Raw genomic sequence first — 26370 nt, forward strand, 5'->3', positions numbered from 1 at the left:
CTACCTCATTACATGAGCACAAGCAGAGCCTCATTATCTCCAAATTCCTAAAGAATATCTTAAGTTCAGGAGTTTTTCTGTATGATGCAGTGATGGTAAAAAGTAGTTCAGTTAAAACCTGAGCCAAGTCTGTAGACACGATAGCCACCAGACTCCATTTCTCAACAATGCACAGAGGGGAAATGTCTACCCCTATTTGAAATCCACCTTACTGATTCTCAAATTCATGCAGTGAAAATGGACAGATTAATGGAAGTCTTAAAATTCCCTCCAGGAATTCCCTCCAGGAGACATGAAGATCTTCTGTTATTGGGTGGTGGTAGAACTGCCGCACAGCTGCCTCTGATTGCTGAGCCACATTATTCATTTCACCAAGGGACAGGTGCCACTTGAGGTGGTGGTGAGGGAATGGAACTGGTGGCAGTTTCTTGGGTCACATAGGTGACGTGGTTCACTATCACCTGGGTACATTCCTGTTGTTCAAAGACAGTCTACTGACAGTATTGCAACCTGTCTGCCCTTTGTAGCATCCATCTTTGTGATCTCCTATTGAGCATACTCTGAGCCAGCAGGTGGATCTATACTGAAAAGTGGTCACTGGAACGAAAATCTGTAGCCACTTCCCACTGCTAAGTCTGAGATAGCTGGGGAGAAAAAACAAAGATCAATAGCTGACAGAGAAACTGTAGAAAAGTTTGTCATCTGACTAGAGTTTAAAGGCATCTACTCTCCAAATGGTTGAAGTTCTCAATAATTCGGCCCCTGGAGAAAGGGGCAGCCGAACCTCACATCACACTGTGTGCACTTAAGGTGTATTTAAATCAACCATGAGAAGATGGACAGGGGAGTGCCCAGACAAGTTCTGTCAGTGTATCTGCATCCAATGGATCATGATAAGGAAGGTATAAAGAAAACAGTTTGATCTTAGTTGGTGCAACAGCTTCCACTGCAACTGCTTGTATGGCCATGGTAAGAGAGATAGGAGAAGAATGACATCTGTCACTGAAAAAAGCAGCCACCCCATACTTAGTCTTGTCTCTAGTTAGACTATCCTTCCTGTAGGGGTGGTAGCCCCTTATCTCAGTTGTGTTTGTGACTTTAAAATCAGTTTCTTGCAAGCAATTTCAGAATGGTCTCTCTTACGCCACAAGCTGTAAATCTTCCAAATGCAATCTGTCTTCATTTTAGTTCCACTAAAATACGTAAGTCTCTTTGGGAGACACTTATTAGCGATGGTTGTTCTTGTCCTTCTTCCTCAGTGGTAATGATTTACCCAAGAGGTCAGGGGGAACATTAGATGTTGCCCAGTTCCTCCATGTGGATATCAGTACCCTGCACAGTAAAATCACCATAGGAAAGGGAGAGTGCTCACCAATCCAACAGTTTTGCTGGTACTTTCTTCAATTTTGTACAACTTTTTGTGTGACTTTTTCCGTACTTATAGGTGAAGTTGGTTGCATGGCTAGAGAGGATGGCTTAATGTGTGTCTGATGGTGTGCAGCAACATGTGGCCGAGGTTTCATGTCATTTGTTGACAGCTTCTGAACTGTTCTGGTGTAAAATGTAGATTTTCCCCCACAGGTATCTACATCGTTACTCTGCAAATCACATTTAAGTTTCCGGCAGGAGGTTCATCGAACCGCCTTCACAATTCTCTATTATTCCAGTCTCGTATAGTGCGCAGAATGAAAGAACACCTATATCTTTCTGTGCGGGCTCTGATTTCCCTTATTTTATCATGGTGATCATTTATCCCTATGTAGGTTGGCATCACAAAATATTTTTGCATTTGCAGGACAAAGTAGGTGATTGGAATTTTGTGAGAAGATTCCGTCCCAACGAAAAATGCCTTAGTTTTAATGATGTCCATTTCACATCCTGTATCATTTCAGTGACACTCACACCCCTATTTCTTGATAATACAAAACATGCTGCCCTTCTTTTAACTTTTTCGATGTACTCACCAATCTTATCTGGTAAAGATCTCACACCGTGCAGCAGTGTTCTAAAAGAGGGTGGACAAGTGTAGTGTAGGCAGTCTCCTTAGTAGATCTGTTACATTTTCTAAGTGTCCTGCCAATAAAACACAGTCTTTGGTTAGCCTTTCCCCACAATATTTTCTGTGTGTTCCTTCCAATTTAAATTGTTTGCAATTGTAATTCCTAGGTATTTAGTTGAATTTATGGCCTTTAGATTTGACTGATTTATCATGCAACCGAAGTTCAATGGATTCCTTGTAGCACTCATGTGGATGACCTCATGCTTTTCATTATTTAGGGCCAACTGCCAATTTTTGCACTATTCAGATGTCTTTTCTAAATCATTTTGCAATTTGTTTAGATCTTCTGATGACTTTATTATTCAATAAATGACAGCATCATCTGCAAACAACATAACACGGCTGCTCAGATTGTATCCCAAATCGTTTATATAGATAAGGAACAGCAAAGGGCCTATAATGCTGCCTTGGGGTATGCCAGAAATCACTTCTGTTTTACTCGATGCCTTCCATCAGTTACTATGTACTGTGACCTATCTGACAGGAAATCATGAATCCAGTCACATAACTAAGACGATATTCCATAAGCACGCAATTTCACTACAAGCCGCTTGAGTGGTACAGTGTCAAAAGCCTTCCGCAAATCTAGAAATACAGAATTGATCTGAAATCCCTTGTCAATAGCATTCAACACTTCATGTGAGTAAAGAGCTAGTTGTGTTTCACAAGAACGATGTTTTCCAAATCCGGTTGACTGTGTCAATAAACTGTTCTCTTCTTAGATAATTTATGATGTTCGAACACAATATATGTTCCAAAAACCTGTGGCGTATCGACGTTAATGATATGAGGCTGTAATTTAATGGATCACTCCTACTACCTTTCTCAAATATTGGTGTGACCTGTGCAACTTTCCAGTCTTTGGGTACAGATCTTTCATCGAGTGAACGGTTGTATATGATTGTTAAGTAAGGAGCTATGGCATCAGCATACTCTGAAAGGAACCTAACTGGTATACAGTCCGGATCAGAAGGCTTGCTTTTCTTAAGTGATTTAAGTGGCTTCGCTATTCAAGGGCATTTACTTCTGTTACTGATGTTGTCAGCTGTTCTTGATTCGAATTCTGGAGTATTTGCGTCTTCGTCTTTTGTGAAGGCATTTCGGAAGGCTGTGTTTAGTAACTCTGTTTTAGCAGCAATGTCTTCGATAGTATCTCCATTGGTATCGTGCAGAGAAGGCACAGATTGTGTCTTGCCGCTAGCATATTTCACATATGACTAGAAGCTCTCTGGATTTTCTGCCAGGTTTCGAGACAAAGTTTCATTGTAGAAACTATTATAAGCATCTTGCACTTAAGCCCACACTAAATTTCGAGCTTTTTTATTTACTTATTTATTTTTATTTACACGTCAAGTTCCATAGGAGGAGTACGGTGATGATGATGATACATGTTTAACAAGTGAAAGTGATACTGAAACAGGTGTCAAATCACACAGTTCATCATCCTCATCAGACAGCAAGCCACAAATCCCGTCTCCAGTGAAAAGAAGTACAGGAAAATAGTCATCCAAGAGCAAGTACTAAACATTATTATATATAAAAATCTTACATGCATTACTTCAAGATCTAATAAAATTGGTAATTTTTTTATATAGAAGGCTGTGGATTGGTGGATTGCTGCGTTATAAAGGTTAAATTACGTGTTTATATTGGTCATGTTCAGAAGAGGATAGGCATCAGGTTGAGGAAGTTGAAACAAAGTTTGAGAGACAAGAAACTTTCTGATGGTAAGACCATAAGAAGCAGGCTGAAAGATAAAATAATTCATTATGGGATGTCCATTAGAAAAAAATACTGAAGATGTGTTGAAAATGAAGCAGGCACAGACTGGCCCTCTTGGACATGATTCATGGTGCAATTACTGAAATGCCCAGTACACAAACAATTCATACAGCCATAAACATTCCATCCCAGCGGCTGTCATGGACGTAATAAAACAGAGACCTGGCAAATCCTGAATTACTGAATAAGTGTCTGCATGGTCAGATTCAAAATCCCAATGGGTCATTCAATAATCTTATATGGACTCGCTTACCAAAAAATGTTTTTGTTGGAATGAAGACCTTAAAGTGAGGGGTCAGTGATGCTGTTATTGCTTTTAATGATGGCAACATTGGTAGGGTGAAAGTTCTACAGCATATGGGAATTAATCCTGGAGCAAACTGCATCAGAGAACTTGAACGGATGGACAAGGTTCGCATTGATAAAGCAGAGTATGCTGCACAGTTGACCACTAAGGAGTCCAGAAAGAAGAAAAACTTGGAGAAAGATCAGGAAGATGATATACAGAATAGTGCAGGGTGTGCCTAAGTGACTAAAAATAAAACACTGAGCATTTATTAAGTGAGTTACAGTCTTTTGAAACTTAGAAGCTGTTGCTGAAAATTTTCTGTTGCATTTTTCCCTAAATTGAAGAAACAATTTCAAGTACAGTATTCAAATTTTCAGGGAGTAATAACATACATATCCTGAGTCTACTGAACTAAAAGAAGAATATAATGTTATGTATAATTAAAATTCTTTAGGATACATACAAAAAGTACACAAAATTTTAATTGTGTAGTTAAAGAATTGTATTTCCGAAAGCAGTGGCTGAAATGCAATTATTATAGTTCAGTAGACTCAGAACATACAGTTTAATGTCCTGTAAAAGTTTCATGTCAATGGCTACAGTGGTTCCTGAAATACAAGGAAGCCAAGCCACTAAATTTAACATTGTCAGGACAGGGCATTCTAACTCCCCTTAATGCATTCATATACAATTATGGCGATTTAATCTGAGTGGTAAACTGGCTGGAAAGTTATTTATTGTAATGCAAGAAATTGGAGGTGTGCTGCCCCAGACAATTATTTCTCGTGTGTGTGGTCTCACAATGGAAGTAGGGAATAGTTATGTCGCAGCAAGCAAGAGTGGTGAAACGCATAAGAGAACTATAACTATGGTAAGAGCACTGCTTTTGTCCAATAGCTGGTCAAAATAAGTTGCTTTTGCTTGATTCCTGGTCTGCATGTAAAACTCATACGAGCAAACTATCTCTCCAGAGAAGTGTGTGACATTGCAGTTCATACCATCTGGAATCACTAGACAATTTTGACCTCAGGATTTTTTTTTCTGTGCCTGTAAAACAGATTATTGCACTATCTGCAGCTACACCTTAAGGGATAGCCAGTTTCATGATAAGCTCAACAACAGACTGTTTCACATTTGGCTGCATGCTATCACATTCCTTCAGTTATCATCGCATTACACCAATATGATTCTATATGCATTCTGTTAAGAGTGGATACCTAGATGAATGTCCTGCATGGTTTGTAACTCCCAAAGAGTCTGCCTTCAATCTTGATCATACGAACGTTTGTGATCACTGTGACATGCCATTTTTCATTCAGTGATCATGTGCAAATTAATGGTTTGTTTTCAACATTCGAGAAATGTCGATGATATCCATTTTGTGAAGCGTATCACGTGCATCCCATTGGAGGTTGTTCTTTGCACTTCCCAGACATTCATTTTTTGTCACCCTTCTGCCACACAGGATGAGCCATTAGCAACAAATATTTTTCCTGTCATAATTGTTAACACAACACTTTCAAATGAGCCTTGCTTGAAATTGAACTTGTGATCTCGCACTCATGGGGTTCCTTGTAAGAGTATAGAATTGTGTGGTGGGACATAATCTAATTGCAACTCATGGCGTGGTAATAAGTAATTCAATCTTGAAGGCTGTCTTGTGTCTGTGCATGTTCTGTATGCAGAAGGGCGATGACTGACACTCAGTAAAATGCGTGATCTGTCATGCTGCAATATTCAAGCTTGTAGAGAGATGATAAATCGTACACCTGTCTGTGATTCCATTTTTATCCATTTCTATGACCCAATGTTAACGAACATTTACACAATGATATTATATAGAAAGGCAAGTTCACCAAATAAATTTCAGTATCTTATAATCTTGGAAATATAAAAATGTCCTACAAAAATTAAAAACACATTTAAAAACAAATTACAGTCTGCATATTATTAGAATGTGTGTGGAGTGAATGGGATATGTATATGAAGAACTAATCTTGAATCTGTGAGTGATTAAGAATGTATGAGCATGTGAAATAATGCTTGTGTAATAGTGGAAAGCTGTATGTGGAGTAAGTGAAAGCAAAAGTGCAAAAACAGCCAATAATTACAGTGGAGAAGCAATATTTTTACACCAGTTCATAAGAAGAGGTCTTTGAAGTTCAGCTGGTTTTGGAAAATAAGTTGAAGAAAATAAGTTGAGGAAAGAGTGTGCCCGAACAAAGCAGTGATATCAACAGGAAACATGTTACCAATCAGTGTCAAGGCTAGTCATGCTATTGTCAAAGAGAGGATTTGCTATACAAGACGAAGGTTAGATGCTATTTCAGCAGAACTTTACCAGTTGCATCTGAAGGTTGCAAGGTATCTTCCTCCTGTATCATGGGACTGGGTTGATGGAGTGACTTCGGCCAAGTTCGAGTGGATCCACAAGGATGCTAACTGTCGGCAGATATCAAAATTTGATCGCCTGTTGCCACAGAAGCCGTCGCCAGAAGGGATAATGGCACGACGATCCGTTGTCAATCTCACGGAGAAGAATTTCGATGACGCGACGCTGTCTGTATTAAGCAAGGGACTCATTTTGCACCTACACCTACAGCACCGCCATTAATAAGTATTTTGAGTGGTGTTGAAGAAGCTGTACGACATCTTCCTTTGGATGCTGCAGACGAAATAACAAGGGAAACTTGCCGTGCTCTGTTGAAGGCTCCTACTCAACGCAGTAATTTAACCTCTGCAGAAAGGGCTGCATTACGAAATCTGAGAGAGGACCCTGACGTAGTGGTATGGATAGCTGACAAAGGTAATGCAACTGTTTTGTTACCTCGTGGTGTGTATAAAGATAAGATGTATGGTCTGCTAAGTGACTCTACCTATAGGAGGATTGATTACGATCCCACAGGACGTGTGCAACGGAAAACTTCAGCACTATTAAATTCCTCCTCCTTACCGCAAGAGACCATCAAGAGGTTAAGACCACATGGTTGTGTACCTCCAAGACTGTATGGCCTTCCAAAGATTCATAAAGAGGGTCTTCCTCTGCGTCCAATAGTGAGCAACACTGGAGCTTCTACATATGATTTAGCTAAACATCTCGCTTCCTTACTTGCTTTCGTAGGCAAGTGCTCACATCACATACGAAACTCAGCTGATTTTATCAATAGACTGGGGACTCTTCGTCTTAGCAGTGTAGACCCTGTAGTAAGTTTTGATGTGGTCTCACTTTTGTAAAAAGTTCCTCTTGCGGATTCTTTGACACTGATTGGTAACATGTTTCCTGTTTATATCACTGCTTTGTTCAGGCACGCTCTTTCCTCAACTTATTTTATGTTTAATCAAGAATATTTTGAACAGACTGACGATGTCGCCATGGGTAGCCCCCTGTCTCCTTTGGTGGCCAACCTTTTTATGTTGGATTTTGAAGAGAGAGCACTTGAGTCAGCTGCCCTGAAACCAACAGTTTTTTGGTAGTATGTGGATGACACTTTGATAGTGTGGCCTCATGGAGAAGATAAATTAATGAAGTTTCTACATCACCTCAACTCCATTAATAGCAACATCTGGTTCACCATGGAAATAGAGAAAGATGGTTGTTTGCCTTTCTTGGATGTCCTAGTTCGAAGGAAGAATGATGGTTCTCTAGGGCATTCAGTTTACCAGAAACCCACTCATACTGATTTGTACCTGCAAGCATCGAGTTGCCATCACCCATCGCATACCAAGAGTTTGCTTAAAACACTTGTTCATACAGCTCATACTGTCTCAGATCTAGGTAGCTTAGCTTAAGAACTCTCCCATCTAAAGACAGTATTTAGCGAAAGTGGGTATTCCATCCGGCAGATTAACAGGGCACTAACAGTTAAAACTAAGAAGCAGGAAGTGAATAAAGAGGAGAACATGCCGGAACAATCTTTAGCTTTTCTTCCCTTTGTTTAAAATAGCAAGAATCCTCCGAAAATTTCAGGTAAAAGTGGTTTTCCGCCCACCATCGAAGATTGCGGACCTTGTGGGATCAGTTAAGGACAATCTGTTACTACGAAAGGCCGGAATTTACAAGATACCGTGCCAATGTTGTATGGCTTACATAGGTCAAACCACAGGCACCGTGAAAGAATGCTGCGCTGAACATCAACGTTACACCTGCCTTTTGCAGCCAAGCAAGTCCACTATCGTTGAACATTGTATTTCTACTGGACATTCAATGGAGTATCAGAAAACAATGATTTTGTCCACAGCAACATCTTTCTGGGACTCCATTATTAAAGAATCCATAGAAATAAGACTGGCGGAAAATCTGTTAAACCGTGACAACGGCTACCAGCTGGACAGTGCATGGAATCCCATCATCTCCATGATTTGCTCAAATCGAAGACGACAGAGTGCGTCGACGGCCGTGGCAAACAGCAACGCAGAGGGCTACTGAGTTCTGCTATTCCACCAGCGAGGATGCTGCCGGCGGGCAGTGTGGTTCAGCTATCAAGTTTTCGATGCATGCGCACAATAGTTACAGTACGCTATATATTGCGGAACGGAGAACGTTTTCGCCAGCCTGCGACGGCTCACCTGAAGATGACTGGCAGGTGCCCAGTTGAAATATCGTGCGAAGTATTGAACGACGACCGACTGCAAGCCCAAAATTTGTTTGAACTGTCAACCAGGAAAATTTTAAAATTCACAATAATCACAATGTTTATATTGACCGAGATAATGAGGCAAGTACATGTTTTTAAATGGGACGCTATACTTTTTTTACCGTCATTTGAACGCTCTGGAAAAGATGTGTATAATGAAGTAAAGCATGTTGCTATTGTGATTCAAACTTCGCTTTAAAGATGCTGGGAAATATTGTACGACTGGAGGTCGAGGCGGTTGGAAGTGGCTGCAGACTGTAAACACACCTCGCGCAACCCACAGGCTGAGTTGCCGTGCTCTATGCACCATGCACAGTCTACGCTACATAGGTAAATCCTCGGAACAAGGATTAATGTATGTATATATGTATGTACGTATGGATGTGTGGATGACTTTTCTGTAAAGGTATTTTGATGAAACAGAACACACCTTTCCAACTACATGCTCTGCACGGTATTTTACATGGAAGTCATTTAGAATTTGAACAATGAACCATATAATATTTTGTTGTGAGTATAACAATATACTGACCGTTAAGTGAAATTTAGAATGTTTATACCCTAACTATATTGGTATTTAGTGACAGGTACTGATTTCGATATAACTACTGACCATTAGTATGACTGCTGAATGTGCAAGTACAATAGAATTTTGAACAGTACAACCTGAACAGTGCACAAGAGACGTTTAGTTGCAATAGAGTGAAGTAAAACTCCTGGCTCATGCAAATGATGTAGTGTTGCTGAGTGGAACTGAAAGACATGTACAGATCTCTCAGGCAGTGCCAGCAGAATGGGGTTTTGATAACCAAGAGAAAACAGAATAAATGGAAATAGGTCGACTCATAAACCCAAATCCTTACTATGAAATTGACAAACATTCTAAATTCAGAGAAGTTCTTCAGTTTAAATACCTTGAAAACAGTAAAAAATATCATAATAATGGATATAAACGAAATAATAGCCTCAGCATCAAGATGTCTGTACTCACACAGCAACCCACTCAAAAGTAAAGCTTTGTCAGTCACCACAAAGATGAAGATATACAACACTTTCATCTGCCCCATAGTACTGTACAGTTCAGAAAGCTGGACACTTACAAAGAATGAAAGGAAAAGCTGAACGTTTTCAAAAGAAAGGTAATGAGAAAAATCTGGAGACCTGTGTTGGAGAATGGCTTATGGAGAATTTGAAAGAACAATGAAATTTATCAGCTAATGAAGCAACCCATTATCAACCAGAAATTAAAAAGTAGGAGATTGCAATGGGCTGGACATGTGGGTAGAATGGAAAACAACAGAATCACCAAAAAAACATTTGAAGGAACTCTCTAGGCAACAAAACCATTGGCCCGACCTCATACAAGGTGGAAAGATGACACAGAGAAGGATATCGCAGCATTAGAAATTTCTGCAGGGTGAGAGAGACTGCGAGAAATAGAAGGCGGTGGAAGCAGATAGTTGATGCAGCGCGTGGTCTACACGGCCTGTGATCACTGAGGAGGAGGAGGAGGAGGAGGAGGAGGAGGAGGAGGAGGAGGAGGAGGAGCGGGAGAAGAAGTAGTACAGATTTGGAAGCAGTCCGCTTTGTATCTGGAAATAAACATTTATTCTTTAAAGCACTTATTTCAAGTAGTAGAAAACTTAATTCCAGAAGTGGAATGAACACGCTGTTATTTCAACGAAAATCCAATGTACTCTAGGGAACCAATCAATGCAGTCATAGTCTTTCAAAGTTTTTCTTGGCTGAGGCACTTTAGGTTTCACTCTAGATCAGGCAGCAAAATGTGTGGAGTTTATTGAGATGAAAGAGAGAATCTGTTGCAGCATCGTAACAACATTAAACAGCCATGCTGCTGCAAATTGCTTGTAACCTGGTGGTAAGAAGGGCAGGTAAGAAATGAATGTTATCATCATAAACAGCCATCCATACTTAAGCTCCATCATTATCAAGGTTACCCAGTTATTCAGATCATAAACCCTTCATATACATCAATATCTTTAACCTTCGGTCAGGCGCGGCTGTTCAAATTGATACACCTCAAAGTTATTTGTCAACGAGTGGCAGCACTGACGCTTACTCGCTAGCAGCTAGCCTTTTCCGAACGCTTGCCATTGTTGTGTGCTTCAGTGTCGATACGACTGCTCTGTTGTCGATATATGTGCCGATTGATCAGTTTGATACACTGCACCCGTTCGTGTTGCATTTCAACAATTCATTTCTTTGGTTATCAACATAGTAAGTAGTACAATGTTATTATACAATGTGTAATGCACTTATTTTCTTTTTGGACCATTTAATCGTCAGTTAAGAATTTTATAGGAATTTTATCATTTTAGGTGTGAGACACTTGATCATGGCAGGCTAAAGTAAGACGTACAACCTCCTTGACCCAAATCATGTTGCAGAAATACAAAAAAATGTTGTTCGAAGAGGATAATGATGAAGTTCAAGAGGATTTTGAAGATGAAGTAGACACAGATTGTGATGACGCTGTTGAAGTTCAGCAGGAAGATTCAGAAACAGAGGAAAACGACAGTGAAAACGACGAGGAAGTACTTGAAGAAAGCCAGCATTATTACACTGGAAGGGACAGAGAGACAAAATGGAATAAAGTTCCACCATCGCAGAGAGTACGTTTCAGGGCCCACAATATTATTCAAAAGTTACCTGGTCCTATAGGTGTGGCGAAAGCATTGAGAACGCCTTTGTAATGTTGGAATTGCCTCATAGATGACGACATTTTAAAAGCTTTCGTTGATTGGTCTTCTGTTTTTGGCTGGTGTTAACAAAAGTAACAGACAAAGCTTAGAAGATATGTGGGGAAGTGATGGGGATGGAATTGAAAAATTTCGTCTCGTTATGAACATAAAACATTTCAAATTCATCATGCGGTGTCTTAGATTTGACAATCATGTGACTCGCGATGAAAGGAGAAAAGTGGACTAGATAACAGCGATTCGGGAAATATTTTCTCTGTTTGTACAGAATTGCCAGAAATCCTACACCCTCAGAGGAAACGTTACAGTAGATGAGAAACTTGAAGGATTCCGTGGAAGGTGCAGTTTTCGCCAATACATACCTAGCAAACCAGACAAATATGGAATTAAGATATATGCTCTTGTGAATTCCCAAGTATTTTATCTCTATAATCTGGAAATATATGCTGGACTGCAGCCAGAAGCATTGTACCACGTTAGGAATAAACCTTCAGAGGTTGTTCTGCGACTATGTGAACCAATTTATCAGTCAGGTCGAAATGTGACAGCAGACAATTGGTTTACTAGTATTGGTTTGATAGAAGAGCTAAGAAGAAAAAATCTTTCTTTTGCTGGGACGATGAAGAAAAACAAGCGTGAGATTCCTCTGGAGTTTGCTACCAGTAAAGGCAGGGCTGTCCATAGTTCACTTTTTCGCTTCAAGAACGGCTGTACTCTAGTTTCCAAGTTCCTAAAAATGGGAAGTGTGTTATCTTGGCATCAAGTTTGCTTGAAGATAATTCAGTAGATGCTGACTCTGGAGATAAACAGAAGCCATCCATTGTAACATTTTACAATAGCACCAAAGGTGGAGTCGACACTACAGATAAGTTGACCGCTTCATATAATCTAGCAAGAAATGTGTGCTGTTGGCCCATGGTCATATTTTATGCAATCATCAATATGAGTGGAATCAATTCACAAGTAATTTACTATGGCAACAACGAGAATTTTGTCCGAAGAAAAGGATTCCTGAGGCAATTCTCACATGCGCTAGTTCTACCTCACTTGGTTCGTAGATGCTTGGACACCTCAGGAATTCACAGAGATCTTCAACTGTGGATACAACAATATAGGCCAACGTGTGAAGAAGAAGCAGAAGACACAAGCAGAAACGAAGAACAAGGGACTGGGATCAAGAGGAAAAGATGTAATCCCTGCACAGAAAAAAAAAAAACTGACAAAATATTGTTGCAAAATGTGTCAGAAACCTATCTGTTTGATACACATTGAACCTTTTTGCTCTGAATGCGGAAAAATTCCACATTTGTTACCACAGTCAAAAAGTGACGATGAAACAAATGAATGAGTTGTAATATCATTGTTGTTCTGCTCCAGTGTCATAATAGCCTTTCTGTAAAGATTATTGTCATTTGTAATGTGTTTTATTAGTAAAATATATTAAAGAAGCAAATGAAAAAGCGACGTTTTTATCATTTGTTACTAAAGCCCAACATTGACGATAAGAAATCTGAATGATGAATATTTCTACTGCAGTTGTGCTCGTATGTCATCTTTGCCGTTCTGTAAATATATTTGGCACTTATAAGACGTTTTGTGAACAGAATTTAATAAATGATCATGTGAATAAACCGTGTGATCAATTTGATACCCCGCGCCCAATCTCAACACCGCGCCCGACAGAAGGTTAAAGAGTGTCTCCTGTAGACACAAAACATTAAGGTATTTTCTGTACAAGGAATTCCAGTTCTCCAGTATGAATCCTGAATACATTCATATTCCACAGAATAATTAGAGATATTTTAATACTGACGCTTGTCTATGTGCATCTTTGAGGTGAGACCTAATAAGCTGCGCAAGCTGTCAAACTTGTTGAAGCAGCAGATGAAAGCGGCAGGCACTATAGTGCGCATCATTTATGACGGCGGCCGAGTTTAGGTTCGTTCTGCGCATCTGACGTCACAAAACACAGTCAGCCAATGAACAGAGAACGATGTTGCCAGATCTCGACTGCAGTGCAGAGCATGGACGAGTGTCTTCAGTTTTAGAAACATTCAGTCATAAATAAAGTAATAGAACAAAAGCAATGTCTTGATAGCAGACTTTTTTTAGAAAGTTTGGAAAAAGCATTCTTTATACCAATTGCTTCATATTCTATTAATTAATTAAACCAAACAAGCAATAAGCCTCCTAATTCAGGCGATAGCAAGGAAAGGTGTTAGTATGAATCTCACGAACCGCTTTTCCGCAATAATGAACAGCGGTAATTGTTTATTTCCTATTGTACTTCGACGAAGCGTGAGTAATTCATAGTCATACCAACAGTGTTTATTGGTATTTTGTGTGACGTCTTAAGAGTCCTCAAAGAGTTTCACTGGCTGATGTGCTGCGTTAGTGTTATGGTAAAGATGTTGGGCTGCTAAGCGAAAGATCCTGAGTTCAAACCTATTGCGGTGCTTAATATTTTCTTTACATAAAAACAATACTGAAGTGTCTTACTTCATGAGTTTTATTCATTTGAATGTAATTTTTTGAAATTTCTAGTGCTTTATTTCTTCATTAACCCTTTCGCTGCTACAGAGACGTGCTCCCCGCATTCTGCACTGTGCGTCATTTTTTCATCACTGCACTGCTCGCCCGTGCACACACATGGTGTTCCGACTGCTTTGACACACTTCTCATTCAATTTCACATAAACTATTTGGCCCAAAAATATGAATAGCACAAAATTTTGAAGAGTTTGCAGAGGTAAAAGTCCATAGTGTATACTTTTCGTATGGTCGATTTTAGTTGCCACAATGTTGAGAATGAAATGTGCACAAGATACTTAAATTTTGTGCTGCGGTAACACAATATTAAACGTTTGTGTTGGCTGATCAGTGTTTTAGCAAATAAATGCTGTCTGTATGTGCCACACACAAAAATTACATTCGACATAGCTCAGAGCACTTCACTGATAGACAGTATATTCAAGTCCTAATGTTTTTGTAAGTCCATAGTTTTGTTTAATGTATTTTGTCTACTTCCTTTTGATTGATCGAAGTGCTTTAAAATAAAGCCAAATGCGCCCGGTGTAAATAAAACTTTTGTTACAGTCGCGAAAGATGGAATATTTCTCAATATTAGATACGACACCTATCTGGTACTTAAATTAAATGAGATATTGTTATACAGTAAATTTTATATGAAATTTAGGTATCTTGTCCACATTTCATTCTCAACATTGTGGCAACTAAAATCGACCATACGGAAAGTATACGCTATGGACTTCTACCTCTGCAAACTCTTCAAAATTTCGTGCAATGGTTTACTACATTTAATGCTGCACAATAACTGCGTTGAACATCGAAACAAAATTAAGTCATTTATGCGGGGAAAGTATCAATCAAGAAGATACGTAAAAATCAAATTTTTGAGCCAAATAGTTTTTGTGAAATCGAATGATAAGTGTGTCAAAGCAGTCGGAACACCATGTGTCTACACAGGCGAGCAGTGCAATGATGACGAAATCGCGCACAGCGCGGAATGCGGGGAGCACGTGTTGATAGCAGTGAAAGGGTTAATGCGGCCGTGGTGGCTTTACTTCATGAACTGTGCACTCATGCCTAAACGTAAGTTTGTGAACTATACTATACTATGGTGCTGCTTCTCTTGGCGCGTGCGTCATGTGCAACTGGTAACGCAGCAATCTCCCGCGTCTGGGTGGGCATGCGTGAGCCGCCAAGATAAAAGAATTGAACTACAGGAGTTGAGCACCCACATATAGCAGTAGCAGTTAGTTGATACACAGTAATTTAGTTTAGTTTCAATTTTTTCCCACATATTTGTGCAAAGAAGTAAACTGTACCTGTGCATTTTACTGCATAGTCTAGTGTTTACCAAATTACTCTAAGTTTTTGTTTTTGCATAAATCTTAGTGCATATCCTTTGGTGAGGTGGCTTCCTTGTCTAATGTTTCCACTGACAGAAGTGCCATGTCACGTGACAATGTTTAAATCACATGTAAGTACACAATGTATAGATTAGGTCAGTGCATTTGCAAGAAGTTACTGTTGCTACATCCATTTTTAGTAGAGAAATTTATTTCTGTTTTAAGAGCTGCCGGATCTTGCTGGCTACTGCTCAAAGCTGCGGTGACATCAGGGTGCTGGTGATGAGACCTATGAAACCTTTGGAATCCCTTTGTGACCTGGTTGTGGCACTCTCCCAAAACAAAATGTCAGACAGGTCCATGCTCACACAAGAGCAAGTTTCAAACATTGGTGGATTCATGTGTCACTGGGTGGAAGGTGAAAGAGGAAATGGGACACATGGCTGGCTGCTTACACCTCAGCAGCAGATACGAGGTGCTACTCAGTGTTGATAATACTTTTGAGTCAGTGTGGGCTGCCTCTCCTGTGGGCCAGCAGCCAATCTTCCTGCCCCATCTGAACAAGTGCAGGTATGCTAGTCATCCAATGTTAGGCATGTAATGCAGGGAAATAGCATACAGGGTGGGAAAAAATGTCAGTGGTGTGGACTTAGTAGGTTTGCTGGGGGGGGATCTCATCTGTGACATGGAGTAGGCACTGGCCGAGGCTACCGAGCACACTGGGTGCAACCAGCTGCAAATAGCAGCACATGTCGGCTTGAATGACACCTGCCATTTGGATTCAGAGGTCATCCAAGGCTCAAAGAATGCACATTCTCACAGACAGTATACAGAAAAGGTTAATATGATACTACTTAAGTGCAGGAGCATCCAAAGGAAGGTCCCAGAATTAGGATCACTTATTAAACGTTACAATATCCAGACAGCATTAACAGAAATTCAGTTGAAACCAGAACCTAAGTTCACATCGGAATATTTATCATAGTTTAGTCGTGAATGGTAATGACGTATTTATTGCAGAACAGAACTCAATAACATCTAAAAAGGTTATCATGAATTCTGAATGTGAATTAATCTGAGTAAAGTTAAGCATCAAAGATCAGTAAAAACAAATGGTAATCCAATGCTGTTATAGACCGCCTGCATCAGGAGCTTTAATGCTAGGGTGCTCGAGAGAGAACTTGCAGTATATAGTTAATAATTATCCTGATCATATTGTTGTCACTGGAAGTGGGGGAGGGGGGGTAGTGGACTTCAACTTGCTACGTATAAATTGGGAGAGTCATTGTATCAAAACTGGCACCAGAGACAGGGATTCTTGTGACATTATTCCGAATGTTTTGCCTGAAAATTACTTCAAGCAGACAGCTAGAGAACCAACGTGACAAGGGAACATCTTAGATCTCCTAGCAACAAACAAATCTGAACTTATCGAGTCAGTTAATGTAGAGATACATTTCCGTAATCATAAGACAATGATAGTAGCTAAGACTACAGGTTTTACAAGGTATGAAATTTTCGCTTAGCAAAACTGATAGGATACAAACTGCAGAGTACCTGAGTAGTCAGCATCAAGTATTCAGTGAGAATGATGGAGATGTGAAGCAAAAACGAAAAATATTCAATATGCCTTAGACAAGTATGTTCTGATCAAGGTCTTAGGGTATGGAGGAGACCCACTGTGGCTGAACAGTCATGTTAGAAAACTGCTACATAAACAAAGAGAGCTTAATCACAGATTAAAGAAGAGTCAAATTCTAGCTGATAAACAAAAGCTGAATGAAACAAAAACGAGTGTAAGGAGAGTGAGAGAAGTGTTCAAGGACTTTGAAAGAAAATTTTATCAATCGCTCTGAGAAAAATCCCTAACAGGTTCTGGTCTTATCTAAAATCAGTAATCTGCTCAAAATCCTCTTTTCATTCACTCAGTGATCATATTGGTACCAAAACAAAAGATAACACATAGAAGGCCAAAACACTGAACTCAGTCATCTGAAATTGTTTCACTGCAGAAGATCCTAACATGATCCATCATATGAGTGGCATGTACTCAGATAATAAATTGCGGAAAAGCAACTAGAATCACTTAGTAGTAGAAATTAAGACCAGATGAGATACCTATACGATTCTCCAAAGATGATGCAAAAGAACTAGCTTCCTTTCTAGCAACAGTTTACTGTAATTTGGGAGCAACAAAGGGTACCTACCAACTGGTCATTCCAGTTTTCAAAAGGGGTTGTAGGACAGATGCACATAATTACAGACCTATGTGGTTGGTGTCTAACTGCTGTAGAATTACAGATTATATTTTGTGCTCACAAATTATGATTTTTTGGAGAAGAAAGATCTCTTCTGCAAAAATCAACATGCATTTCATGAAAAGAGATCTTGTAAATCTCTGCTCCCTCTGTTCCTTCATGAGCTCCACAGCACTGTAGACTACAACACTTAGGTTGATGTCATGTTCCTTGATTTCAGGAAGCCATCCAACACTATCCCACACTGCTAGTTAGTGAAAAAAAATTACACATTGATCAAGTATTGGACCAGATTTGCGATTGCAGATAGAACTCGACATGTTGCCCTTACTGGAACAGAACTGACAGATGTAAAGGTAATTTCTGGAGTACTGCAACAGTGTGATTTGACCATTCCAATAGAAAGTGTTGAAAGGTCTTTATGACAGTTGTCTATAGGAAAGTAGCAACACTAGAAGACAACATCAATTTGTAGAATGATGTGCACGGGATTGATGAATGGTGCAGGCTCTGGCAGCTGACCCTGAAGTTCAATAAGCATAAAGCATTGCACATACACAGGAAAAGAAATCTACTACTGTAGAACTACATTACTGATGACAAAGTGCTGGAAACAATCTCCACCATAAAATATCTAGGAGTAACTATCCAGGGTGACCTGAAGTGGAATGAGCACATAAAACAAATAGTCGGAAAAGCAGGTGCCAGACAAACTGATGAAAAATCATAAGGGAATTGACTCATCCATGAAGGAAGTGTCATATAAGCACACAGCTGATTGATTCTTGAGTACCATTCATCACCATGGGATTCTTACCAGATAGGACTGATAAAAGAAATAGAGAATATCCAACGAAGAGTGGCACACTTCGTCACACTATTGTTTAGCCTCAGCAAGAGCTTTAAAATGATGCTCAATGAATTCCAGTGGGAGACAGTGTTGTGCAACACAGAAGTATACTACTGAAATTTCAGGACACACTTTCAGAGGAAGAGTCGGATGGCATATTACTTCCTCCCACACCCATTTCGCGAAATAACCACAATGAGAAAATCTGGGAAATCAGAGCTAATATAGAGGCTTACCAACAATCATTCTTCCTACATGCCATTCACAAGAGGAACAGGAAAGGAGGCATTAGTCAACAATACCAGAAGTACCCTCCACTACCAGCAGTTAGGTGGCTTGTGGAGTATGATGTAGATGTTAGAAGTACTTTTCATTCCAACTTATCCATAGTAATCCGTATTGGTAATTTCATGTGTGTGTTGAGCTCCATTTTGGAGTGGTCTTTGTCAGATATAGAAGATCTGTCCTCCAGTTTTCTTAAGTTTTCTTTCTTCAGTGCCTGTTATGCTTTGGCTGCCTTAAAAAAAATGGTATGAGTTAAGACGGGGGACACAAAGACACAACTGTTGTCATGTGATGGAGGCTTTATGCCAGATGCTGTTTCACTTTACATTGCCCTTTGTTTCACTGATAATAATCTTCAAAATTCCAAAATGCACGGTCATTGGTCCCTTGGGTAAGGGAAGGAAGTCGGCCATGCCCTTACAAAGGAACCATCCTGGCATTTGCCTGAAACAATTTAGGGAAATCGCGGAAATCTAAATCAGGATGGCCAGATGTGGGAACTCTCATGTCATCGTAGTGTAGCATGTCACTAGATGAGCAGACAGAAAATAGTGAAGGTCATCGATAAAACTGAGATGGGCTGTACCATTTTCTGTAGGTTTTTCTAAGCAAAGACTTAGTTAGGTGTTTTTTCCCTTTCTTCAAGTTGATAATTAAAACTTTATGAATACTCTTTTGTACAATTCTTATAAGGTGACTAAATGTTTAATATTTAAAATGTGTGATTATCTTTCGTTACCTCATTCATAGAACCATAGTCTAACTTCATTATTATATAAAGACAGAAAAAATAAAATACGAATTGACTTCCGCTTGACAATCCTATTAACAAAAATGACTGGATGACAATACATCAGTATTTCATGGACTAGCTTCACATAAACAGATTTTATTTATAATGAGACAACACATACCTTACAATATAAAATAGTTTTTTCCAGTGGAACTCTCAGTACTTCTGGAAGGGGATAGTCATCCATAGATTCAAAGTGCTTTTTATCAAAGAGATGAAAGCTCTCGCCTGGCTGGAGGCGACCAGCTCTACCACGTCTCTGTTTCACATTTACTTTTGATATCCATCTGTTGCCTATGCTGGATGTTCCACTGTCACTGCTTAACCTGAAAACCATTAAGCCAGTCAGCATACATTTTCGTGGTTACAACAAATCTGTGCTGGTATAATAACATTTAAATGGCAGCACATGTGAGTTTTTGTCAGAGTATGAATAGCTACGTGTGGTGGCAACTAATGAAGCTGCACATACAATACACCCATAATTCTTACAATATCAGAGAAGGAAAGTTGCATCTCACCATACAGTGGAGATGCTGAGTCGCGATAGGCACAACAAAAGAATTCACACAATTATAGCTTACAGCCAATAAGGCCTTTGTCAGCAATACACACGAGCACGCGCACACGCACACACAAATGCAACTTGTACACACGTCTGCAGTCTCAGATAACTGAAAGTTGTGTGTTTAGTGTGGTTTCAGTTATCCGAGACTGCAGACGTGTGTGCAAGTTGCGTTTGCATTTGTGTTTGCATGTCTATTGCTGACAAAGGCCTTAATGCCGAAAGCTATAATTGTGTGAATCTTTTTGTTGTGCCTATCACGACTCATGATCATCTCTATAAAGTGAACAGCAATTTTCCTTCTCTAATATTGTTATATTCCATCCTAGATTTACCAATAATTCTTATGTAGATATTTTCTTGTAAATTAATACAGATATTAGTTGTCAGGATATAAAAATGAAAAAGAAGGAACAATGCTGACATCTTGATACAACTAATGCAAGGCTTTTATCCAACTGGTGCAGTCATGACGTGTAAGGTTTTTGCAGAAGACACTGAAAATATGACAGACAAAATTATATTTCAAATTCAGACTGATCTATACATGAGGACTATCTGGAAAGTAAGCTCTATTTTCATGTAGTGTGTGAAGTTGAGAGGAAGCAATAATTGAACAGACACTATGACGACTCGTGCAGTCGGTCAGCGCTCTTGAGCTTTACTGACAGGAATGTCCAATTGCTTCTTGTTCACCCACAGTAACCACTCAAAATGCAAACTGCAGTTAAAAATCCCATGAAATGTGAACTCCAGACTGCAATAAGATTTTTAGTGGCAAGAAATCTCAACATAGTGGACATTTATTATGACATACAACATACAAACGAAGTATGATAGGAGAATAGTTCTGCATTAGTAGGATTCTCTGTTTAAGAATGGAAAGAAATACTGCCATCATGATAACTGTGATATAGTCATTAGGCATATTGCTGGCACCTGTTACTGACACCATAAAGATGCTCCTTGCCATTGGAGCATAGATGGCTACACCAATCAGACGGCCACAGAAGTTCTCTGCTTCACCATCAGTGGCCTGTCTTGAAATAGGCCAACACACAGACACAAGAGAAGTTCTATGCCAGGTTACATTCCAGTCAATGCCTAGTCCACAGCAAGCAGCAAGAAGGGTAGGGTGTCTGGTGATAATAGATTGAGACAATTAGACTCTTCAAGTTAATCTGAAAGTCCCTGTAAGTGTTTGTAAACTGTGTCTTTGAACAGTGATACGAGAAAGTTTCTACTGAACGAACAATGCTTAAAAAAAAAAAAATTCTACTGAAAAGTGTTTCAAGTTTTATTAGCAATGACAGTTTATTCCATTATAAGCGTTAGACTGGTTTTGTCAATGTACATAAACATACCTACATTCTGACAAATGGTCACAGAAAAGAGGAAGTTGTATAACGACAAACAAGTGCTCATTTAGCTGTTCTATTCTTAAATTTTACATGTGCAATAGTCATGTCATTTGTCACCTGTTCAGAACCCAATTCATTGTGTCAACCCGTCACAATGACAATGACGACAACATGAGTAATGACCACCGACCTCTAACCACCAACTAACTAATACAGAAAATTAACTACAAAATTTATGAAAACAAACATTTCATTTCATGATGTATCAAGTACAAATTTTCTGCATATTTAATGTAGTGTTTTGCTCAATATAATGGGGGGGGGGGGGGGGAGGGGGGGGGGGAGGCGGTGCGTTGGGCACAGGAGGTAGGGTGACGAGGAAAGGAGTGGGAGGAGTAGGAGAGGTAGGGAGGGGAGATCACGGGGAAGGGGAGATGTGAAGTGTTACATGCTGTTTAGGCAAACAACATTTCACACTCCTAATATCTTAGAAGGAAAGATGATCGTGACAGAAAAATATTAAGCAGGGAGTACGTCGCGGAATACTTTCTGTGGGCAGGTGTTTCTTTTCTTATCTGCTGAAATTAAATGTGAGGTGTGGAATCCAAGAGTACTGCAAGGTGTGACAACAAACTGCTTTACCTGCCGTGGCTGAGGCCTTTTACGCTTTGGTGTCGCGGCTTGCTTGTGGCTTGACTGTCAAGGAGCAATCACACTCATGAAGAAAGAAAACAAAAGACAAGATGGTTATGTAACAAATAAAATATGTTGTAATCTTGAACGTCATGTTGATCCTTTGAGGCATATGTCATATGCCTCTAGTTAACGAGTCACTCTGTACACCCACGTTCCAATAACAGCTGCAGAATGTGAAGTAGTCAAGCCTTTCAATGGGCTACACACAGGATTTCTGAGGCACTGAATAGAAGGACCCCAACTTCCAGAGAATCAACTACAATGATCGGATTAAAAAAAGGGGGGAGGGGGGGAAGTATGTCAGATATTAAGTTGGGTGATAGCTCTCATAAAGTGTCCTGACTCTGCTTGAACTGCAATTAGCAAGCCGCCAGTTACATAAAACTGTAAACCAACAAGAAAAAAAAAAAAAAAAAAACCTCTGAGGATAATGTAATTTTCTTTTACAAGTAGCCGAAATGGTTGTTAGAAGCAATAAATGCCTCTGGGGCAATTTTGTAATGCTTAGAGAGTTCAAACAGTTTGATACATAACAGACCAATTTAAGGCATATATTGTATTCATTGACACCATAGCTACTGGTTCTTTAAGGGCAAGTGATTGCCCAGATTCATATTAACAAGGTAACTGCAACATCAGTTCCAGCAATCTCTACCTTGTGAATGATATAAAATGTATATATGGTTATGAAACAAAAACACATCAAACCTATCAAACTCTCAATTGGTAGGAACATCTCAAATTTTCACTAACTAGCATACAATGAAATTGCATTATACCAGACTTCTTATTTTTGTTTGCCAGTCAAAATGTATGAAACAAATTTAGGATTAATACATGTACTGCTATTATTAAATCTGCATGACTTCCATACATAACTAAATTCACTAACTTTCGAAACAATTATGAGACTTCGCAAAACAACAAAATCAAATACATGCAAACAAATCATCAAAAAATACTTTTTGTGTAAAAGACAAAATGACTTATTTCTGATAAAAAGCTCTGAGCAAACATGCATGATGTATCAAAAAGAATCATCTGATATAAATAAATAATAGCTATTATGTTATTTGAGATATGTGCATGAACAATGTACTGTTGGAAAGAGCAAACTCTCAAGTTTTACATGCATCCCATTAGTCAGCAGCTGTGTGCGCCCACTTCAATTCTGGTAAAAATGGTGTCAGGATAACAGAAAGCATTTTGTGTTCCATGTTTTGCATAGTGTGGGTCAGTAATAACTGTTCAGCGTGTTCACTAGGTATAGTGTGGATCCTCTTACAGCACAGAGCATTAGATGATGGTATGAACAATTCTGAGAAATAGGTTGTTTATGTAAAGGCAAATCGCTGGGCCGTCCCTGTGCGTATGACATGAATGTCTAACAGATCCTCCACAGTTTCACAAGGACTCTGCAGAAATCCATTCTATGTGCAGCTCAACAGTTCAACATGCCCCAAATGTCCTTCTGGCATGTGTTGGTGCCAATGTTCACCCATAATACCATACAAAACTCGGCTAATGCAAGCTCTTCATGAAGGTGATGAACAACAATGTTTAGAGTTCTGTAATTTCATTCTTGACAAGATAGAGGATGACAGTTTTCTTCCATGCTTAGTGTTTACTGACAAGACAACATTCCATTTAAACAGAAAGGTGAACCATTGTAATGTCAGAATGTGGGGTACAGAACAACCACATGAAATTGTACAACACAAGAGGGACTCTCCAAAATTTCATGTGTTTTGTGCAGTTTCATGGGAAAAGGCATATGGTCCATTTTTCTATGCTGAGAACACTGTTACAGAAAGCAAATATCTCAATATCCTTGAGAACTGTCTTTTCCCACAGTTGGAGACTGATTCGAATGACTTCATTTACCAACAGGATGGGGCACCACCACACTGGCATATGGAAGTGCAGGAATTTTTAAATCAAAGAATTACTGAACAATGGACTGGTCCCACTGGACCAAATGATTCAGCCTTACCTCTGTTACCAGCAACAATGTATGAACTGAGACATAACACATCAGCAGCTGTGGAAGCAGTAACTCAAGACATGCTCACTGCAGTGTGGGAACAATTTGGATACTGCATTGACATATGCCATGTATCTTGAGGTGGCATATTGAATACCTATGAAAAGGTATGAGAAAAAACTGTTTCCCATTCATCAAAAAACAAAATTCATAGTACACTCCTGGAAATTGAAATAAGAACACCATGAATTCATTGTCCCAGGACACGTTCCTGGGGTCAGATACATCACATGATCACACTGACAGACCCACAGGCACATAGACACAGGCAACAGAACATGCACAATGTCGGCACTAGTACAGTGTATATCCACCTTTCGCAGCAATGCAGGCTGCTATTCTCCCATGGAGACGATCGTAGAGATGCTGGATGTAGTCCTGTGGAACGGCTTGCCATGCCATTTCCACCTGGCGCATCAGTTGGACCAGCGTTCGTGCTGGACGTGCAGACCGCGTGAGACGACGCTTCATCCAGTCCCAAACATGCTCAATGGGGGACAGATCCGGAGATCTTGCTGGCCAGGGTAGTTGACTTACACCTTCTAGAGCACGTTGGGTGGCACGGGATACATGCGGACGTGCATTGTCCTGTTGGAACAGCAAGTTCCCTTGCCGGTCTAGGAATGGTAGAACGATGGGTTCGATGACTGTTTGGATGTACCGTGCACTATTCAATGTCCCCTCGACGATCACCAGTGGCGTACGGCCAGTGTAGGAGATCACTCCCCACACCATGATGCCGGGTGTTGGCCCTGTGTGCCTCGGTCGTATGCAGTCCTGATTGTGGCGCTCACCTGCACGACGCCAAACACGCATACGACCATCATTGGCACCAAGGCAGAAGCGACTCTCATCACTGAAGACGACACGTCTCCATTCGTCCCTCCATTCACGCCTGTCGCGACACCACTGGAGGCGGGCTGCACGATGTTGGGGCGTGAGCGGAAGATAGCCTAACGGTGTGCGTGACCGTAGCCCAGCTTCATGGAGACGGTTGCGAATGGTCCTCGCCGATACCCCAGGAGCAACAGTGTCCCTAATTTGCTGGGAAGTGGCGGCGCGGTCCCCTACGGCACTGCGTAGGATCCTACGGTCTTGGCGTGCATCCGTGCGTCGCTGCGGTCCGGTCCCAGGTCGACGGGCACGTGCACCTTCCGCCGACCACTGGCGACAACATCGATGTACTGTGGAGACCTCACGCCCCATGTGTTGAGCAAATTCGGCGGTACGTCCACCCGGCCTCCCGCATGCCCACTATACGCCCTCGCTCAAAGTCCGTCAACTGCACATACGGTTCACGTCCACGCTGTCGCGGCATGCTACCAGTGTTAAAGACTGCGATGGAGCTCCGTATGCCACGGCAAACTGGCTGACACTGACGGCGGCGGTGCACAAATGCTGCGCAGCTAGCGCCATTCGACGGCCAACACCGCGGTTCCTGGTGTGTCCGCTGTGCCGTGCGTGTGATCATTGCTTGTACAGCCCTCTCGCAGTGTCCGGAGCAAGTATGGTGGGTCTGACACACCGGTGTCAATGTGTTCTTTTTTCGATTTCCAGGAGTGCATATGTTTATTAGTTTCATAAATATAGATGTACCAAATCGGATGATTCTTTTTGATACATCTTGTATATCAAAAATATGGTAGGCAAGCTGTGCTCAATTGTTTCTTCGTGTAATTAAGGAAAGAAAGAAATTCTGTGTTGCAACTGATAAAAGAATGGCAAACTGATAAAGAGTATTTTCACAGCCGATCAGAAATTTAGTGATGGACCACCTGTGTCACTCTGAATGATAAAAATGCAATGAAAAGTATAAAGGGATATCTGTTACTTAATCCACATACCACGATGAATAAACGTTAGAGCCAAATCCAGTTCTTGGAGAGAATTCCAGGACAACAAGCAGAAGACAAGATAAGTATCAACATTACACGACCCATATGAACTGTTCACATTTCATAGAGTTTAAAACTGCAGCAAGTTCATATCATTTTTGATGAAAATACGTTTAGCTAAGAATATAAGAAGATGCATCACAAGTTTGTTTGGTTTTGATTTAAAAAAAGAAAGGAATTGTCTACACTACTGCAGAAACTGTAATTTAATTTTTTTATTTGGAGTGTTCCCATGAGATTAACAGTTTGTGATTTTTTGCATTAAACT

The 26370-nt window shown here is 40.1% G+C and overlaps 1 protein-coding gene across 3 annotated transcripts in view; it reads right to left on the reverse strand.

Moving 5' to 3' along the window:
* LOC126484184 (ATP-dependent RNA helicase DHX30-like) overlaps positions 1-26370 on the reverse strand; it is a 317910-nt gene that overhangs the window by 127686 nt on the left and 163854 nt on the right. For all 3 annotated transcript variants that reach the window (XM_050107597.1, XM_050107596.1, XM_050107598.1), the window contains one exon: positions 19663-19867. In XM_050107597.1, coding sequence (XP_049963554.1) covers positions 19663-19867 — 205 coding nt within the window. The remainder of the gene's footprint in view (positions 1-19662; positions 19868-26370) is intronic.

Source organism: Schistocerca serialis, chromosome 6 (assembly GCF_023864345.2).
Source record: "Schistocerca serialis cubense isolate TAMUIC-IGC-003099 chromosome 6, iqSchSeri2.2, whole genome shotgun sequence".
NCBI classification, from domain to species: domain Eukaryota; kingdom Metazoa; phylum Arthropoda; class Insecta; order Orthoptera; family Acrididae; genus Schistocerca; species Schistocerca serialis.